This window comes from Pseudopodoces humilis, chromosome 3 (assembly GCF_049639895.1).
Source record: "Pseudopodoces humilis isolate 2021_Gansu_Grassland_sample_001 chromosome 3, ASM4963989v1, whole genome shotgun sequence".
Taxonomy (NCBI): domain Eukaryota; kingdom Metazoa; phylum Chordata; class Aves; order Passeriformes; family Paridae; genus Pseudopodoces; species Pseudopodoces humilis.
In genome coordinates, this window is record NC_142202.1 from 2,174,689 (window position 1) to 2,193,614 (window position 18,926).

General features: G+C 43.0%; 1 protein-coding gene across 6 annotated transcripts in view; it reads left to right on the top strand.

Annotated features, from left to right (window-relative positions):
• The window catches only part of VRK2 (VRK serine/threonine kinase 2), a 39,014-nt gene that overhangs the window by 15,612 nt on the left and 4,476 nt on the right, over positions 1–18,926 (top strand). For all 6 annotated transcript variants that reach the window (XM_088052912.1, XM_088052910.1, XM_088052911.1 and 3 more), the window contains 4 exons: positions 5,219–5,351; positions 14,536–14,656; positions 16,413–16,471; positions 17,639–17,823. In XM_088052912.1, coding sequence (XP_087909038.1) covers positions 5,219–5,351; positions 14,536–14,656; positions 16,413–16,471; positions 17,639–17,823 — 498 coding nt within the window. The remainder of the gene's footprint in view (positions 1–5,218; positions 5,352–14,535; positions 14,657–16,412; positions 16,472–17,638; positions 17,824–18,926) is intronic.

An 18,926-nucleotide genomic window follows, 5' to 3' on the forward strand; every position in this document is an offset into this window, starting at 1 on the left:
GTACAAAGTGTATATCACTGCTGGGAGGTTTGCTGTAGAATTTTGTTGCACCAAATTTTCTCTTCCACTAAAATTATTCTAGAAAACATTTTTAAAAGTTCCCATTCTAGTTCAGAAGGGTTAACGGGGAGAATTTCTAATATTTGCTTGCATTTCTATGGTGTGAATTAAACTTTCATTCCTGTATGTGTGAAGTGTTTGTGCTGCCTTTCTGCCAACACAGTGAATAGTTCAATTGTCTTGGTCTTGGTTTTGATTTTTTTTAAAAGGTAAAATGATCAACCTACTCTCATAAATAAGGAGTGAGAGCATCTAGCCTGTGGCAAACTCCAACTCAGAAATACAAGCCCAGGGGCTTCTGTAGCTCCAGTGGGAGTTGGCATAATAAAATGACCTGTCTGACCTAACGATTTCTGTGGTGAGGTTTTCCAAGAATTTAATGCCAGTGGGTTCTTTCTCTTTATGATCTAGGATTTTAAGAGAAAATATATTAAAAGTGTTCCAGAATTAAAGAACCTTGTTTATAAAAGAAACCAAAAACTCATCTCTTAAAAATAATATATACCTCTATTCAAAATATAACTCTGTAATTTGTTTTGGTAAAGAGAGATAAATCTCTGTTCAAAAAAACAGGTGTACCTTTATACTAAACTTTATCTTTTTTGCAACTACAGAAAGTCAGTGACAAATTAGTATGTAAGAATACACATCAACAGTTACTAAATTACAGAAAAAATGCAGTTTTCCTGTGTTTCTGCTGCTGGTTTCTCTCTCTCTTCTGTAATTTAACCTGGTGAATTTAGACAATAGCAAATAAATAAGAGTCCCCTTTCTGAAAGGGCGTGTGAAATCCATACTGCTATCCCCTACAAATAAAGTAAAGGTGCTGTCACTGTGTGACCTCCAAATGATGGTTAGAAATGGGGAGAGGCTCCCAATGGAGTGACCTCAAAGAGCTGCAGATGTGCTCGGCAGGAGGCAGCGAGGCCATTCCCCGAGTTACAGGTCACAGGATCAATTCTGCAGTCAGTGGTTCTGAGCACAGACCTGCACAGGGACCGACAAAGCAGCAGTGATGGACTGAGGGGAATGCACAGCCCATGAATCTCACAGAGGCCTCAAAGGATACCTGAAGTCATCAGACCTATAAATTACAGGTGGAGCACAGTCTCAGGGCTGTGGAGAGTTAAAGATAATTTGGTGCATGGGCCTAACTGTATGATAAAGCAGAATAAGCAGCATTGATAGGGACTGAAAGAAATTCCAATCCATTAATATCATTTAAATGATGATACTATTAACTAGTCATCAAACAAGTGCTTAAAATCTGCATTTTAAATAAATAAGGTTTGGGAGAGCACCTCTTGCAGACAATCACCTTGTAGCATTTTTTTCCCCATGGGTTTTAGAGGCAGACATGTTGCACTGTTGCAGGTTCAAGTCTGCTTGGGTTTAAAAGCTTTAAATTTTAATTGCATGTGCACCTCACTCTTGATTTTAAGTGTTTCTTAGACAAGACAGTTACATTATAGAACTCTGACTTGATTATCAGAGATAGAAGAATACAAAATTGTTTCAGAAGATACAGAAATCATGCATTGATCTTATGGGAAAAAGTTGCATGAAAGCAATTGTGACTTCAAGCTGTTTTTCATTGTGAGGTGAATTGTTGTGATTCCTGCTTTTCAGCCCACTGGGACAGACTAAAGTGTGGGTGAATTGAGAAAAATTCAAATCTTTTCTGTTCTCCTTCAGGGCAGAGATGCCCTGTGCCCCTGCCCATCTCTCCATTGGTAACCTGCTTTTGTTTATGAAAGGTGCTCTTTCTGTCCTAATCACAAACTTCATACTTCCTGTCCCAAAATCAGCCTCAGTCTGCCTTTACCCTTTTTGTAGTCCAATGTCCAGCTGAACCTGACAGCTCTGGCCATTAGCAACCAATCTGCCTCTTATGAGTTGGCATCTACTTAATTATTTACAGGCATGACGTAAACCTAGGAATGGAAACACAGAGAAAATCACTGTACTTCATCCTTCCAGCAATAAATCTCCTGCTCTGTCCTTCAGGATGAAGGGAATACCACAAGAATCCAAAGGGCCAGGCTCATAACTACCCATCTCAGTGCAATTAAATATCATCAAGTGTACAAGCTGTAAGAATTGTGTATGTTTAGCAGACATTTAGCACTTCAGACACCAAGCACTGTGAGGGAGTCATGCACAAAAAGGGCAGAGGATGGCTGAAACTGTGGCTGGCTGCTTGTGCTCACAAATAATTATTTGAGCCTGTGATAATTCACTTGACCAAGATGGGCACATTTATGCATGCATGAAATTAAAGGTGAAGACTTTAGAAATCTGCCTCATGGTTTGTAACAAAAATCCATTAATAACAGACCATGCTAAGCACTGCAGAGCCTGGTGCAGATTGGGATGTGTAAAGAAGAGAAAACTGAACAAAAACAGGAGTTAAAATAAGTAAGTGAGTGGGAAGGAGTGTGCAGTGTACCACAGCTAAACCCAGCTGTTGTGGGCTTATGTCCTTTCTGCACCTTCAGCATCCATGGGATCTTTTCTTATTCCAGTGTCTTGTTAGTCTTGATTGCTCTGCTCTGTTTTGTTCTTTTTTTGCTCTTATTTGCTTTTTGTTCCCAAAAAAAGCATGCAGGTAAAAAATATTTATGATATTGAAACACATACTAAAACTGCTGTAATTTTTCTCAGTATTTTTTAATGCTCATCTGCTTTTCCCCTTCCCTATACCCTTAAAAAATCCACAACAACTATAAACTCTAAATGAGCTACCTCTACCATGTTCTGAGCAAATTTGGAAGGGCATGCAGTATTACATTATCAAAAAGTGACAACGGGCTATAAAGAACTGTATATCTTTTTAATGATGAAAGGGTTATAATGAGAATTGATGAAATGAAATTAATGGTAATTTAAAATAACACAGTCATTCTGATAATGATTGTGGCAAGGTTGTAACAGTGCCTTGCTGGTTTTGTACAAGCTGAAGGGGATTGATTTTTGTTGGTGGCCAAAAGGCTTTGCCTTGAGAGGCTGCCATGTTTGTGGAAAAATCTGATGTGAAAATTATGGAAGTGACAAATGGCCCAGCTAGAAAGAAGCTGAGCTGGTACACTCATGGCCAACTTGTGAGGAGAACTGCTGTGATCAGATGGCAGGATCACCCTACATGTGAGTGGCTTCTTTATTTCCATCACCAGTCAGTGCAGGATTACTTAAAGTTACTTCTCACTTCTAGAGGGTTTTCAGTATAAATTGAAAACTGCCCTGCTGATACAGCTACTGAAGGTATTTTAAACAAATCCATTGGTTAAAAATGTGCTGCGTTAATGGGGCTGCCTTAAAAGTAAAAAAGTACATAGTTACTGTGATAGGATAAGTGGGGGTACTTTTACATACTTCAGGTTTGACTAGCAAATATTTGTGGCTGCTTTCTGGGTGGCCTGCTGTTGGTATAGTTTGAAAGATCACTGAGGCTGGGCTGTCACATGGGAGTCTCTATCACATCAGCTGGCATGCCCAGCCCAAACCAGAGAGCTGCCAGAAGTACTGTGGGTGTGTTTTCTTTCCAAACAGTTGAAATCTTATTTTCATGTAAGGCATAGCCTTAATTTTTAAAGGTATTTTATCTTCCTGTCCATGTCAGAAACCTGTGGTCAAGTAAAATCCAAAGCACACCACTGAATCTGGGAAGAATGCACCTGCTAGGCTCCTCTCTCCTTCCCAGCCCACAAAGGATGCAGAAGACACACAGAACTTGGTATTTAGGGTAGTTTGAGTGAGTTCTCTGACTGTGGGCTCAGTTAGGGGGCAGCACCAGAGCATCAGGAATACTCTGGAGAAGGGATGCAGGAGGAAATCAAATCAGTCAGCCCAACCAAGCTGATGCCCTGTCCCAGATTTTGGAGGCATCCCTGCCTCTGGTCTTTAATCTTGTCTCCCAGTTTGGCTGGGCTGTCAGGTAGGAAACATCATCGATAATCTTAAAAGCCACCCCCCTGCAGGAAGTGAGCGCTGCAGCCTGGCTTACACGCTCCAGATAAGCTCAGATCCTGCAGCAGAAACAGTAAAACCAAGAGACCAGCAATCCCAGGATTTGAAGCTGCCTGGAGCACAAATAGGAATGAGTAGTTCAACAGAATGTGCTACAAAGTAATGCGTTAAGTTTTCTTGAGGCTTTTTTGGTTGGTTGGTTTTGCCTTTACCAGGAGTGACATAATTAAATAACAAGTGAGTGCCAGAAAAGTTTATTTTAGACTCTTTTAGAATAAACAGTTTTGTAACTAAAGAGGAAACTAAACTAAGCTTCGAATAAGATGTTTTTCTTTATCATATAATAAAATTTAGTAGAAGTGATCTCTGGGCTTGCAGATGATTTTCAGCTTTTGCCCCAGAAATCTGTGGATGGAATGGTGAATGTGGCACTACTGCAGTGTAGTAAAATTTGGGCCCGATTCCTTTTTTTTTCTTACATTGTTTGAACTCCATGTATTTGCTTTAGAGTAACTGGGAAACCACAGTTTGGTTCTGTGTCTTTTTAAAATTCATTCTAAATTCAGGAGGGGTTTACTGGGGTGGCTTTCTGATTTGGAGAGGGCTGGTTTGCTCTGCTTTGCTTTAGCCTACGCTTTTTGTAGTTTATGTAGGAACTCGGTGACAGTGGCATTCCAAAGGGTGGGATAGCAGCCCTGTGGCCACTGGGGCACTGGAGCCCCTTGTACAGTCCAGCTGGGGGAAGCTGCTGCCTCTTCCTCTGGCTTTGAAGCTGCACAGTAGAGTTGCATTGGAAGAGCTGCTGGAAAATCCAAACAGGGGGATGTGTGTGCCTGCTTAAGTCAGGGAAAGAAGGGGTCCCATAAGCAACGTGAGGCTGCATAAAAGGCATATTGCAGTTTATGATGTCTGGATGCCCACCTGGAGAGCAGAGAGCTCAGGAACAAAATAAAATGACTGAAATCCTGCTCGACTCTGAAATAAGATAAGAGTATAGTAGTGGAAGGATTTAAATGGGGAGGGCAGCTGTTATAGCCCCCAGTTGTACATATTTTATCCTGAGGCACCATTTGGTTTAATAAAATTTAGATCTAAGGCTGTCCTTAACCTATCAGTTTCTTAAGACTTAATTATAAAGGTTATACTTTCAAAGGACAAAAGCATTATTCATTTGTCTGTTCATGTCTTCCAGGTTTATCTTGCAGATTATGGACTTTCCTACAGATATTGTCCCAATGGGAACCACAAACAGTATCAGGAAAATCCTAGGAAGGGCCATAATGGGACAATAGAGTTTACCAGCATAGATGCCCACAAGGGAGTAGGTAGGTTTCTCTTTTTTTATTTCAGATGAGTGATTATAGAATGAGTAATCAGGCTGTGAGAGCTGCTGTACACAGGAGAAGCAGTGTTGGGGATTGCTCAGCCCCTGGTGTGGTGACCTCCTCGTGTGCCTGGCAATGCTTCCCCAGGGCTGGGGGAAGGGGCAGCAGGAGGGACCCTGAGAGAGAGGCTCTGCACACACAGCACTGGAGCAGCCCAGGACAGCCCTGAGAAGAGCTCAACATCAAACTTAATTGGTTCATGTTGGGAGCACTGGTTTGTGCTTGCTGTACCCTGCAGAGGCAGGATTTGCTAATGCTGCGTTGTCAAGGAAAAGGGTTTGGAGTCTGCACTGTCCTTTAGGGAGAGCTGTGTCTGAGTGTCACCATCTGTGTTGTGGGAGGGTATTTCAAGATGACATTGCTTCTGCAAGGAGAAAAACCTTTTCTGAAGCCATAAAGTGTTAACTTTTTGAAATCTTTTTCCAGTAGCCTTTCATATATCTTACTTATTTAAACTCACTTTGATGGTATTGGAAACACATTTGCAGGTAAATTACATACATAGTCCTTTTATTGGATATTGATTGTACTGCCTTGCATTCCAAGGCAGACTTAATTCAACAATTCCCTAATTAGTTAAAGTCATAACCTATGTCTTGTATTCATTTACCATTAATTAAACCTTAGCTGTTTATTACACTGCAGTCCAAATCCAATAGCAGACCCATAGAGCCATGGAAAAGGGACTGGGAGGTCAATATTGAAAATATATGGTGTAAAGTCCCACTGATGGCTGCATTGTTCACAATCAATATGGTCAATGCAACACAACTTTCTTAGTTGCTATGTCAGCAAGACAAAAAGTCAATTCTAATGTTATGCTAGTGAAAAAAATGGTGATTATTGAAAAACTTTGACTCTTGCTACAAAAGAGTGTTTTTGTTAACTTTTCTTTCCCCTTTCCCCTCCTTGGCCCCCAAGATCATCTCAAGCAGGAGGGATGGTTTGCTGCTGCCAGCTTGGTGAGCATCAGTGCCACGAGTGAGAACTGCAGGAATTTGTGCTTGTTAATAGCTGCTGAACTGTTACCTTAAACTAATACTTTCTAACGAGTTTTAGTTGGCACAAACAACTGTATATTATTGCTTTTTCTATTAAAAGGACCATTGACCATGTAATGTAGAGGGTCTTGATAATTTGCCGGAGCTGTTAAAACCTGCAGTCATTTAACTCTGGTCATTAGGAAAAATAAAATAAGACTGGCAAGTATTTCCTTCTAAGACAACTGCACTGTTTCACCTGTTAGAAAATATTTTGTGGTGAGGAGAGCATCTGTTTTGGACTCTTCTGGCCTTCCCAAGCATGCAGGGTGTTTTCTGGAGACCTGGCTCTGCCTGCTTTGCCTGGTAGCATGAGTGGTGTGGCTGTGTGCTGGTGTTTGATGTGGATGCTCTTTGAAGAGTAGGTGGAAGCTGGAATATTTGGGATTTGGCTGTTGGGTAGTTACAGCAGCCAGTTTGGTAGTGTTTGTGGATGGATATTAATTCATTTTATTTGAAAGTGCAAGGAAATTTTACAGACTTGTGTGACAAAAGGTGTGTAGAGAAAGCATGGGGTAAACTTTGCAATCAGTGTCTTAGATAACCTCCTCAAAGAGCTAAAATCATGATGGAATTGGTTAAAACCAGAGGACTCCATAAAACGAAATATTCAGAAAGATAGTTTGAGGGAGCTTACACCCCTCTTACACTTGAAAAGTGTTTGCTTGATAGCTGGAAACAAAAAATCCTCAGATTTTTCTGGTGCTCCTGCTGGAAGAGACTGCAGAACATGATGTAGGATCTGGTATGTTGCAGAGCATCCAAACTCTTCACATGGAATGCCAGCTCTGGCCTTCTGATGGTGTCCTGCTTTTGTCTGGGACAGAGTTAATTTCCATCCCAGTGGCTGGTGCAGGCTGCAGTTTGGATTTTGGGTGAGGATGACACTGACAGCACTGGGATGTTTCAGTTGTTGCTGAGCAGGGCTCACCTTCAGTCACGGACTGCTGAGTTCCCGTGCCCTGGCAGTGAGGAGCTGCACAAGGAGCTGTGAGGGAGCGTGGCCAGGACAGCTGACCTGGCCAGAGGGATATTCCATCCCCTCGGATAACAGGGACAGGATAAACTGGGGGGGTTGGCTGGGAGGGGCTGATCACTGCTCACGTGGTGCTGAGCAGCTCTGTTGAGCATCACTTACCTGTCAAGGGGTTTGTTCCCTTCTTTACCTTGCTTTTCATTATTATTTTTTAAATTTTATTTCACTTATTAAGCTGTTGTTATCTCAATCCATAGACTTTAACTTTTTTCCCTGATTCTCTTTCCTGTCCCTCCAGGGAGGGGCAGGGGGTAAATGGCCATGTGCTACTTTAATCGGTGGCTGGGGTTAAACCACGACAAACAGCCTAAATCCATTAAGGTCAAACTGCCAGCGTTTCCCGTTTGCAGCAGAGCTCTCAGCAGTGCAGTGAAAATCTGCATCTGCAGCGACTTGTGTTGGAGATTGCACACGTTCAACTGGCAGAACACAGCAGTGGCTTTCCCTGCTCTCTTGGTGTGAGGCTGAGAAGCACAGAGATGTCCCAGGATGCTGAAAGACTTGCAGCTGCTGGGGCAAAGGGCTTCTTTGCTCAGCAGCCTCCTGGATTCCCCACTCGTGGTGGAGTCTCGGCACAGTTTCCTGTACAAAGTGAGGTGGGGTGTTCTGAAAAGTCTTTAAGGACTGCTGGCAAATGGAAGGTGCAGAGACAGCCTTCGTTCTGGTGTCACCCAGCTTTTCAGAGTACTTTGTTATTTCAATGCTCCAGGAATATCATTCTAATTGTTAAGTGTTATTTTATAGAAATAACATCCTTTCCAGAGGGCATTTCCTGTGTGTGTGTGTGTAGCAACATAAATATCTCATCCCCCCTGAACAGCATCAGTGGCCATGCTGAGCTGGACAGATGAGAACATTCTGACTTGCTCATGAAGCAGCTACTGAATGCATGCAGTGATTTGAGGGACATGCTGAAGCTTTAACAAAATTAGGAATTTTAGCTTTCAAAAGTGCCTCTTGGCAATGGCTTGGAGCTGATACCCTCCTTGCAGAGCCAGTTAAATGCATTCCCTTCCCAGTAAATTAAGTCAACAGCAGAGTTTCTGTGGCTGAATGGAGAGTTTAACCCAGCTGTGTGCTGGGTTATTCCCCAGGATCTCTGTGGAACTCACCTGGTGTAGAGCTGTGCAGTCCACTGAGATCCAGAAAGGTCCCCACCAGTGGCCACTGCAGGGAAGCACTTTGGGGTGGTGGGATTGGTCTGTGTTCTTCTGACAGCCTCTGCTAAGGCCAAGTGGGATGTGCTGTTCCCATGGCAGCTGCATCCTTGAGCTGTGTTTGGAGCTCTCCTGGAACCAAGTAGGGCCCAGCCTGGCCTCTGCCACAGGATCCATCCCACACCTTCAGCATTCCTGGATCTGTGGCAGGATCCCAATGTGGGTATTTGAAATTGAAACCCTTTTTATTCTGTTGCAGATTTTTCAGGGCATAGCTGCGTTGTTGGTTTTAGCGTCGCACTGGAGTGTACTTACTGTATTCATTTTTAAAGACCAGCCTGTATAAACAGTATTGCATTTTGGTTTGTTGATTGATAATTAAGGAGAATTATATCTGTACTCAGTGTACATTTAAAAAATTGTTACATAGTTAGTGTTAAAAAGTAATATTTGGATCAATGACTCCTATGGATTTTTGTAGATTTTCTCCTCACAGAAGCATGCAGTCAATACCTAATTCCTCTGGAGATTTACTGCACTTAACATATTGAGGTTCTTTTAAATACTCCAGTCCTGTGCATTGAGTGTGTATGCCCAGTTTTAATTTGCTATCATTGATGAACATAAGAGTATGAAGTGTCTATGCTGATTCCCTCCAGCATATATTTGTGTTTGCCATGGATTCCAGACTGAGTCCTCTCCCTTCTCCCAACGTTACACAGTAACTCTGAGCGGTGTTGCCATCTCTTCCATCAGTAGAGACCCCACTGAAGTCTGTGCAGGACTGATAGCTACATCTGCAGTAGTAAAAGCTGCTTCCCACAGGAATGGGAACTTTGGAGAGGCTTCTCTGTGCCCCTCCCACACGGTTGTTGTGATGTGTGCTCTGTCTCAGCACTGGGACACTGCGTTTGTCCAGGGCAGTGCCAGCCTTGGGCTGCTGGCAGGGCAAGCCCTGCAGCCCATGTGCTGGTTTTCCCCTCTGCTCCAGCAGAGCTGCTCTGTGCTGTTAAAAACCCAGCTCAGTGCTTGGCCATTTTTCCTGTTCTACTGACTAAAATATGTGCAGGGTTCATTTTGTGCAAAAGGATGTGCAGGAATATAAACACCTATGCCTGGAAACACATTCTTTGGGAGCCTGCTCCCAGAGAACAGAGCTCTGAGTGGCTCTGGATCAAGAGGTTGATTTGGCATCTGTCCATGCATAGTTAGGATTCAGAGGGAGCCTGCAGGATTTTTCTTCTTTTTTTTTTTTTTTTTTTTGTCGGTCAAATGAATTATTGATCTGCTGCAGTTTGATATGTGTTTCCCAAAGACTGTGTACAGGACAAACTGTAAATCCTAAATAATAAAAGGAAAATATAACCAGTCTGGCAAAAAATGGGTGGAACTTTGCAGTGGGAAATAAATAAAAAGATGGTTTAGTTCCTGAGAGTTGGATTAGAAATGTGTGCGCTGCCGAGGAGGGAGCAGGAGGTGGTTGTAAGTGAAAGAGGAGTCACTAGCTAGGAAAAGATTGGATAGGCTTCTACAGCCACCTCTGGAAGCTGCCAGGAATGTTCAGAAGCAGCAAAAATAAGATGAGAAGCATTTACAACTTTGTCGCATCTGAGGACTGTGCCTGGGAATTGGCTGTTTAATTTTGGCTGTTGTTCTCTAAACCAGCAATTCAGAAAGGTAGTGAATCTCAGCTGCTTGTCCACCCCTACTTGTCAGGCCCTTACCTTTGTGATTCTTTTTTTCTGCCACACAGATGTGAAAGAAGAGTAAAACTTCCTGTCCCCTCTCCACTGCCTCATGTCCTTACTGCAAGCTTGGAACCTTTTGCTTCTGACCAGGTACCGGCATCTCCTCCCACCAGTGTGGGATCTCCCACCCAGATCTGTGGTGACATTCCCTTGCACCTTCCAGCTTTCCCATTCCATAAACTTCTCCCCACTCCCAGAGCAGGACCCCAACCCCTTTCTTTCAGCACATGCCATTCCACCAGTCCTGGTGATTCCCTCCTGGCAGCTCTGCTGTGCATTCCATGCCTGTGAACCCATCAAGTGTGTCTCTGTAGGATCCCAGTTTAGGAGAGAGAGCGTGGCTGGCACAGGATGTCCCTCTCTGCCATGTCACAGGCTGGGCTCTCTGGAAGAGCTGTGCTCCAGCTGTGATGGTGCCATGGATTTTTCCTTCCAGCAATCCGTGGTGGTGGTTACTGTCAGGGAGTGCTTGAGCCATGAGGAGAGCAGAGATGGTTCCTGGCTGCTGTTTGCCCCGTCTGAGGCTGGATAACTCTGTGGAATGGCCTCCAAGAACTAAAACAAATCTTTAATTTGATGGACTTCTCTAACCTCTTCTGTGGACCCACCCACTATTCCACTGGTCATTATCCTGCTGCAGGGAGCTCCTCAGACTGACTAGGCCCTAGGGGAAGGAATACTTCATTATCTGCTTTTTGGGGGTTTTTTTTTGTCTTTCCATTTCTCCTACCCCTAATAGAGGCAGTGATTTTTGGCAAGTCTTGTATTTGTCTGCTTTTTAATCATCTCAGCCTTGAGTTTGTGATGATACATTTTTATCATGATTGTATTTCACCATGGTCATGTTAACTCTCCTTTCCTTTATGGGCTTTTGCATTATTGGCTGTGGTGTGAGCTCTGCTTGCTTGTGAGTTACCATAAATTCATGTTCTGTAATGCCAGTGAGAATTGGAGGTGCCGCTGCACATCCATGCAATGTGAGCAACCAAAATGATCCTGTTTATCAAAAGCTTCTAATACAGAAAATCACTAATAGAGAAATTATCATGTAGCAGTGCTAATTAAAAATAAGAGAATGTTTCATCTGTCACTTTTTGATCTTTACAAAAGGCTGGAGAAAATCAGCTAAACAGAGGCCGTAGAGAAGCCTTCCATTTTTACTTCTGTTTCAGAGGAGTTCTTGGGAGCAGTGGAGTTTTGAGAGCACATTGTGGCTGCTATGATATCTCTGATCTATTTAGAAATAATAATCTGAATATAAATTAGAGTGAAGATAGCTGCCAAATTCAGTGTACAGAGATACCTAATCTATTTTCTTCCAAGGTGAATTGTTATTCTGAGTTATTGGACCCTGTGCCTGCGTGTTGAGTATTTTTGTGGTATATTTAAAACCCTGATTTTGTAGATGTGGTTGTGAGTTCATCAACTTCAGTTGAGTTGTTCCTGATTTATCTTGGTAGGACTGAGAATAGAATCAGGCCTTAAATCTGTAAATTAAAAAAATTAAACTGTAAAGACATTGTGAAATAAGATACCACTAGTATGTTCCCATTAAATACGACTTCATATGAGACTAAAATAATAGTAAAAACATCCTGTGAGTAGAAAAGCAGAAATCAAACCTCTATTAAAAAAGAGAAAAAAAACCCAAACAAAAACCCAGCAATTTTTTTAGCAGAGAAGTAAGAATTTGATTTAAATAAGTACTGGTTGGAATGTACACTCTTGTAACTGTGACAAGTTATCAAGCAGAATTGTTTTATTTTCACCTGGCTGTCATATTTAAAGTGAAGGCAGATTGATTTCTCTCCATTGATGTTTATCAAGAATTCCTGTAATCTTCAATTGTGTGAGCAGATTTATTTTTGCAAGTAAACATATCATTGAAATTTATCTATTAGTGCTCTATTTGACGTGAAAATCTAATAACCCCATTGTCCATAGATAATACTAACTCGTTAAAGATTAATCAATTGCTTTTTAACAAGAATCTAAATGATTTAAAAGGTTGAGGGATTTAGCTTATACAGAGCAGAGAGAAATAAGCAAGTACAGCTAAAGAATCGAATGCTGATGTTTTTCATGTGGTTCTACAAAAACCCCATGTGATGTCTGTATTTGTGGTGGCCTGGGAGATGGAGGGATAGGGGAGTGAGGTCTCCTGTGAAACATTTCCTGTTGCTGCTGGGCAGGGATGTTCAGCTCCACGTACCTTTGTGTCCCTGTGCCTGCTGTGGCTTTGGGCAGGTGTCAGCCAAGGCGCTTGGTTTGTCATGGCTTTGTCCCAGGAGCTGCAGGTGAGAGGGAAGGTCATTAGTCATGGCCAAACTGTGAAGAAACTTTAGTCTCTGGGACTGTTCTGTCAGAAAATTACTCCTCTTGGGGTAACCTCCGAAATCTGATTGGTTTGCTGTTGTTTATAGATGCACATCAATGAATCCCCCCCATGGAAAAAAAGCTGTCCTTTGGAATTCTGACAATTTCTTTCAAAAGGCTGCTTTCTGTAGCCTCTCTCACACAAACAGGTGCCAGAAAGGCATTGTGAAAATTAGAGGATCTGCAGTCAAAAACGCTGGCTTATACGGATCTAATCTGGAATTGCCATAATGGAAAAAGGAGTCGTGAACACATGTGTGTGAATGGAATTGTTCCACAGTTACAGGAGATTTATGGCCAGAGAAATCACTACAGAACAGCAAGTGGTAGAGATTGTGTTTTTATTTTAATATGGGAGCCAAGTCTTGCATTAGGACATTGCTGAATCCAGGGCAGAAAATAAACGACGCCCAAGGGACAGCACAGCGGTGTTGGATCCAGGGGCCTTTAATAATCCCGAGCCTAACAGCAGTTAGGATAGGGAATGTATAAAAACTAATCTGCTGCTTTTGCAGCAATGTGTGTACAGGAACAAGGAACAGTTATGATGTGTTGGCACCGTGGCTCTTAGCAGATGACTTCTTAAATTAAAAGATAAGTTCACCGAGTGACTTTCTGGAATTTATTTAATGAAGGCCCATAAAATATGATATCTGTTTACAGCTGGATTAACAGCACAGTGCTCAGCTACTGGCCTTTACACCAGATAAAAAGTACCAAACAAGTCTGAACTCCTCTTTTTCCTTCTTGGAAAGCACAAATTCATTTTGGAAAAGCATACATTTAACTTCTACATCTGTCTGTCTTTAATCACGACAAGCAGTTTCTGGTTTTGCAGATTCCATGTGGTCTTGACGTGCAAACTGTAGGCTGCAAGTCAAAGAAATCCTGCTGCGCTCCTGCTTGTTCATTTTTAGCAAGTTTGGTTTCCTCTGGGTAGCAGCAAGCACGAGCAATTCTGTTGGTATTGCACTTTTTCTCTAGGAAAAGCCAATCTATCGATTAACTTCAGTTTCTCTGCGTAGATGATGCTTGGGGATGGGGTTAATTTTTGATTTAATTTAGTCTCCTGTATTTGTGTCTGCCTGGTGTGCAGAGTTGTTCCTGAAATGCTTTGGAATCCTCTTTGGAAGCAGCAGTGGGAAGTTCACCCAGGACTTTGCGGAGCAGTGAGTGTATTTTGGGCAGTGCAGAGCTCTGCAGCCGGGAGCAGGCTCAGGGAGTCAGCGCACACTAGATGGCAGTTTTGTCCCAGCATCCGAGTTCAAACGGCTCCGCGGGAGAACAGGAAAGGCCATCAGTGTTTAGTCTGCTCTCACAGAGTCCCTGCATGACCAATGTGGACCCCATGGACTTCCTGGAACATGTGTTAGCAATTTAGCAGCAGACATTTATTTCTTTGTTTTACTGCTTGGCTCTTTGAGAAAGTGTTGGTACTCAGTTATGGGCTGTCTGGATCATGTCAGAGGCCATGGGGATCAAGTCCATGTGACAGGCCAGACTGAGGAAGGATGGAGTTGGAGGAGGTGAGGAAGCTGACCCTCACTTGAGCAGGAACAAGTCAGTGCCTGTCTGTGGCCTGTGGCCAAACGTCGGGGCGGTTCAGGTCTAATACAGCTGAACAAACAAAACACTTTGCCTATTTGGCTTCTTCATATTTCATCAGCACCAGCTCAATCAAAGTCTTTTCTATTTCCTAAGAAGAGGTTCCTATTCTTAATTGTATTTTTTTTGACTCTTTCCCCTTCCCCCTTTCCCACATTTCAGCCCCATCCAGACGAGGTGACCTTGAAATCCTTGGCTACTGCATGCTGCAGTGGATGTGTGGGAAGCTGCCCTGGGAGCAGAACCTCAAGGACCCTGTAGCTGTCCAGACTGCAAAAACAAAGTAAGAGCAAACCCCCCCCAACAGGGACACACCGGCCTGGAGCCCTGCAGCATCCTCACCGCCTCCCAGCTCTGGGAAACACAGCTTTCCATGCTGCAGAACAGCACCTTAGGAGAAAGCTAAAACAATTTTCCTTAATTAAGAGAGATGTTGGAAGCAGTTAAAATGGCAACTTTATGTGCATGTCTACCCTCCCTTGCATGTTTATGTCTGTGCTGCTGTGAGGAGAGGATGGATTCCAGTGCACAGTACACAGGCATTCTGTCTGCTGTGTATTTTTCCAATACTCTATTTTTTTTCCAAGAAAACATTTGTAAATTAGCACAGGCCTTAGTGCACATACAGAAGGTTGTTGTGTGGTTCTATTAAACTTCACGGGTGCTTTGTAGAGACCGTAGTACAAACATCTCTTGGAGGTTTTTCCACATGTGCACTCAATTTATTTAACTTTCTATATGATACTTGTTTTTAGATGTTTTTCTGTAGGTTTTTAATGTTATATAAGCCTACTACCATTACAAACAATTAAATACCAAAACACTAAGGAGCTTGGTGGAAATCTTTCCTTTTTCCCAGTGTGACTTGGAGCTCACTGGAGCAACAGTGGATCAGTGTTTTCTTCCTCTGCCCTCCCAGCTGGGACTGGAGGGCGTTAATTGCACGTGGTACCTGTAGCAGAGGAGTTCCCCAAGTGTAACATCCCAATAGCAGGAGGCAGAAAACTTTCAAGTAGGGCAGGTCACACCAGAGGTGCCCAGCAGGGCTGGCTCATCCCTGGAATCAGCACGCAGCTCCCGGCACGGGGAATGGGGGCTGCAGCCTGCGCACGGGGCCCAGTGCAGCTGGGAATGTTCACACCCTCTGCTATGGTTAATACTTCTCCTTTAGAAGTTCTGGTCATTACACAGCCCCCTGCAAGGTAACACTTATAGAATTCAATGGGAAATCAATTTAATCAATCAAGCTGCTCCACTGAGTCTCCCCTTGCCGTTAACCCTTGGATGGCTCGCCTTACAGGATGCTGAGCGAAAGGAGACTTCAAGGAAATGCACAGAAAATTACACAGCTTCTACTTAGTAGAAACATCTTCTTACTCTAAAGAATTGCATTACTGGAAATATGTATCTTGCCCAGGTTCTCCCTCTTATCTATCTTCATTTTCAGGTTCCTGTGGATGCTGGACTGCCCAAGATGAGGGCTGGTGTTATTTCTGTTTTTAGGAATCGATGCCAAGCTTCTTTTTGTTCCTGTTTCAGGACAGACAGGAATTCCACCTGTGGCCCTACAGTTTACAAGGCGTGTGGGATTTTAGGTGATGTCACCTCCCTGTCCCCTTGTGGCCCTGCCCTGCCTGGGTGTAACTTAGGTTGGGGCCATGTGCTCCATGGCAGAGGGGACCTGATGCTAAATGATGGGAAGGTAGAGCAGAACCTAAATTGCAAAACAGAAATGGGAATCATCAATCTGAAATCAGAACAAGCCATTTCACTCAAAGGGCTTTTGTTTTTTCCTTCTAGAAAGCTTAAAATATGTGCAAAGAGAAAAAGTGCAGTTTTAGGTGAAAGCAGCAGTGTGCAAAGAGTTAAAAATGGAGCTGGTGAGGGGAGATCTGGGTTTAAAAGCAGTCCTGTGAATCATTAGCTATCCTGGAGGTCCACTCCCTTTGGAACTGAGACTTGCTGTCTTCCTACATCCCAAATGAGGAATCACCTGCTCCAAAAGTGCGTTAAACTGTTGCACTCTGGTGTTGTTTCAGACTTATGGATGAGCTCCCAGATTCAGTGCTGAGGTGGGATTCTCCTGGAAGCAGCTGCAGTAAGTGTACTTGCACCTGTACCCTATGGCTCTTCAGCCTCTTGCTAAACACAGTTCAATGTCTGACTCTGGGGGGAGCAGAACAGAAGTGAAAGTAACCCAGAAATTGAACAAAGTCTTTGAAGAAAAAGAATCTTGTTCAGTCTGTGATGTGTCCCGTGGAGTGACGTAAGGGGTCTTGGCCATACGTAATCCGAGGTGTTGGGAAACAGTGACTATCTTGGAAACAGAAGTAGCTGTTAGTATGGAAATAGTAAGCAACTGTCTACCAAAGGTTTATTGCTCACAGTTTGAAAAAGCAAATGGGTGCACAGTTTGTCTTGTCTTGTTTCTTTCCTTCCCTGAAATACTAAAGTAACCCAGGGAAAACACCAAAGGTCAGTATCTATTTTTGATTTATCCCCTTATTTTCCTAGCACTTTTGTATTGGAATTATTGGAACGCACTGTGTATTAGGTGAAAATTATTCATGATGTGTATACATATTTAATAAATCTTTCCTGCTGGGATTTGACCAGATGCTAATATCTGGTGTAGTACTCCAGTTTTAGGATACACTTGGGTCTTCAGCTGAAAGAAAAGTTTGAACCCCCCATATGTTTTTCCTAGTAGCATTATTTCTGCCCATTCGGTGGTTTCCCTGTGTTTTGAACCACTTGATGGAAAAATGTTGCTGCTGTTGGACTGTTTTGGGATGCAATCAGAAAAACAATAGTAGTATTTGAAGTAAAAAAAAAAATTGTGTTTTTCCCAAGCATTCCCAGTACAGTATTTATGCAGATTAAAATAATACTGTTCAGAGTAATTAATATTTAAAGGGATATTGTGATCTAGCAAAGACTTTTCTCTTATACACAGAACTATCAATACTTGCTGATGAAATATTTTAATTTGTATCCTTGGATAGCTATCAGTGCTATGGGAATCAGTGCATGAACATAACGAGATGGAGCACTTCAAGTCTGGCTTGTTTATCCAAGTCTGTCTTTTCCTTTTCTCCTCCCAAAAAGACAAGACATTGTCAGTTCTGTGTTTTGAGGGTGCCTTGAGCTGAAATAGTGTTGTCTCGTTTGGCAGCGGAGGATTGGCATCCGTGTTGGAACGAGATCCTTTCTGAACTTCTGGGGTTACACTCAGTGAAATTCACAAGTCAAATCTGCTCTACAGGTGAAATAGCCAAGTTTCTGGCCTCTGTTTCTGGCTTAGCTTATGCTGAGAAGCCCAAGTATCAAGTGCTGAAGAAAATCCTGCTGGATGGCCTGGAGTCAAGCGGGATGCGCTACGACGGCCCTCTGGAATTTTCCGCAGGAGCAGCGTGCACACGGAATCACTGCGCTGCTAAGGCGTCCAGAGTGAGTGAGACAGCTCTGGCATTATTTCTGACAGCTCCTGCCTGCTGCCCTCCCTCTTGGAGAGGAGGAAATAGTTAAAGCTCTCAAAATGAGACTGACACAGCAGTTCTTCTGCCTTAAATACACCATGTTTGTTAATTCCTGTTTCCCCTGGCTTTGCTAAAAAGTGGAATGTCAACCCTCAAGGAGGAAGAACTGCCATGAGTCCTTTTGACCCACACGCTCTCACTTCAAAGCAGTAGGTCTGTGGAGAATGATTTACTGTCAGGATAATGGGGAAGTCAAGGACTTTGTTCACTAACATCTTGAAGACAAGCCTGAATGCCAGGCTTTTCCTCCGTCCCAGATTAAAAGCAAAGTTACCTTTATTAGTGACAGCATTTAATTCATTTCTTGCTTTTAGGCTGTTCTTTGTCATTTGCCTTTATCCTCCTGCAGCCCCAGTGTGGAGGAGATGTTCCTGTGGCTTTAGCTGGGCTGTCAGTGTGCACTGGCACAGGATTTTCCAGCTCTCCTGTGCTATTTTCCTCCAGTGCTCTAAGTTAATAAAGCCCAGCTTCCCTAAGCAGAGAGGGAGGTAATTATCAGTTTTGCTGGGAAATGTCAGTCCCGTTGTTGCTGTGAAAGTCCCCGTTTGCAGCAGCCCCGGGCGGGGGCTCTGGGGCGTGTGCAATAAGGCAGGGTCAGGGTCCCATCCATTTTTAATATTCCTGGTGAACTTTGGACCATCACAAGTGTACGTGAGCCAAGAATGCAGGATGCAAACTAATGTGACTGATAGGCTGCGAGATGAATGGTGATTCAAGTATCAGTGCACAGATGGTTCTGATTTGCTGAGTTTTGTAGCTGCTGCAACTGAAGACATAAAATATCCTTCTAGTCATAAATTAGCTCTTTGGAAGCAAAACCTTGGCACCAGAGCTTTACAACCTTCAATTAGTAGGGAAAGAAGTATTTGAATGACTGTGGTATTGACATCTGTAGGCCTGCATAGTAATCATTCCTAATAGAAGAGAATATCTGTTTGAGGGGGTTTTGCATGGCTAATTAACCACCAGTGAGAATATGTAATTTTTTCATGATCTCCTGATTGTCACCTTTCT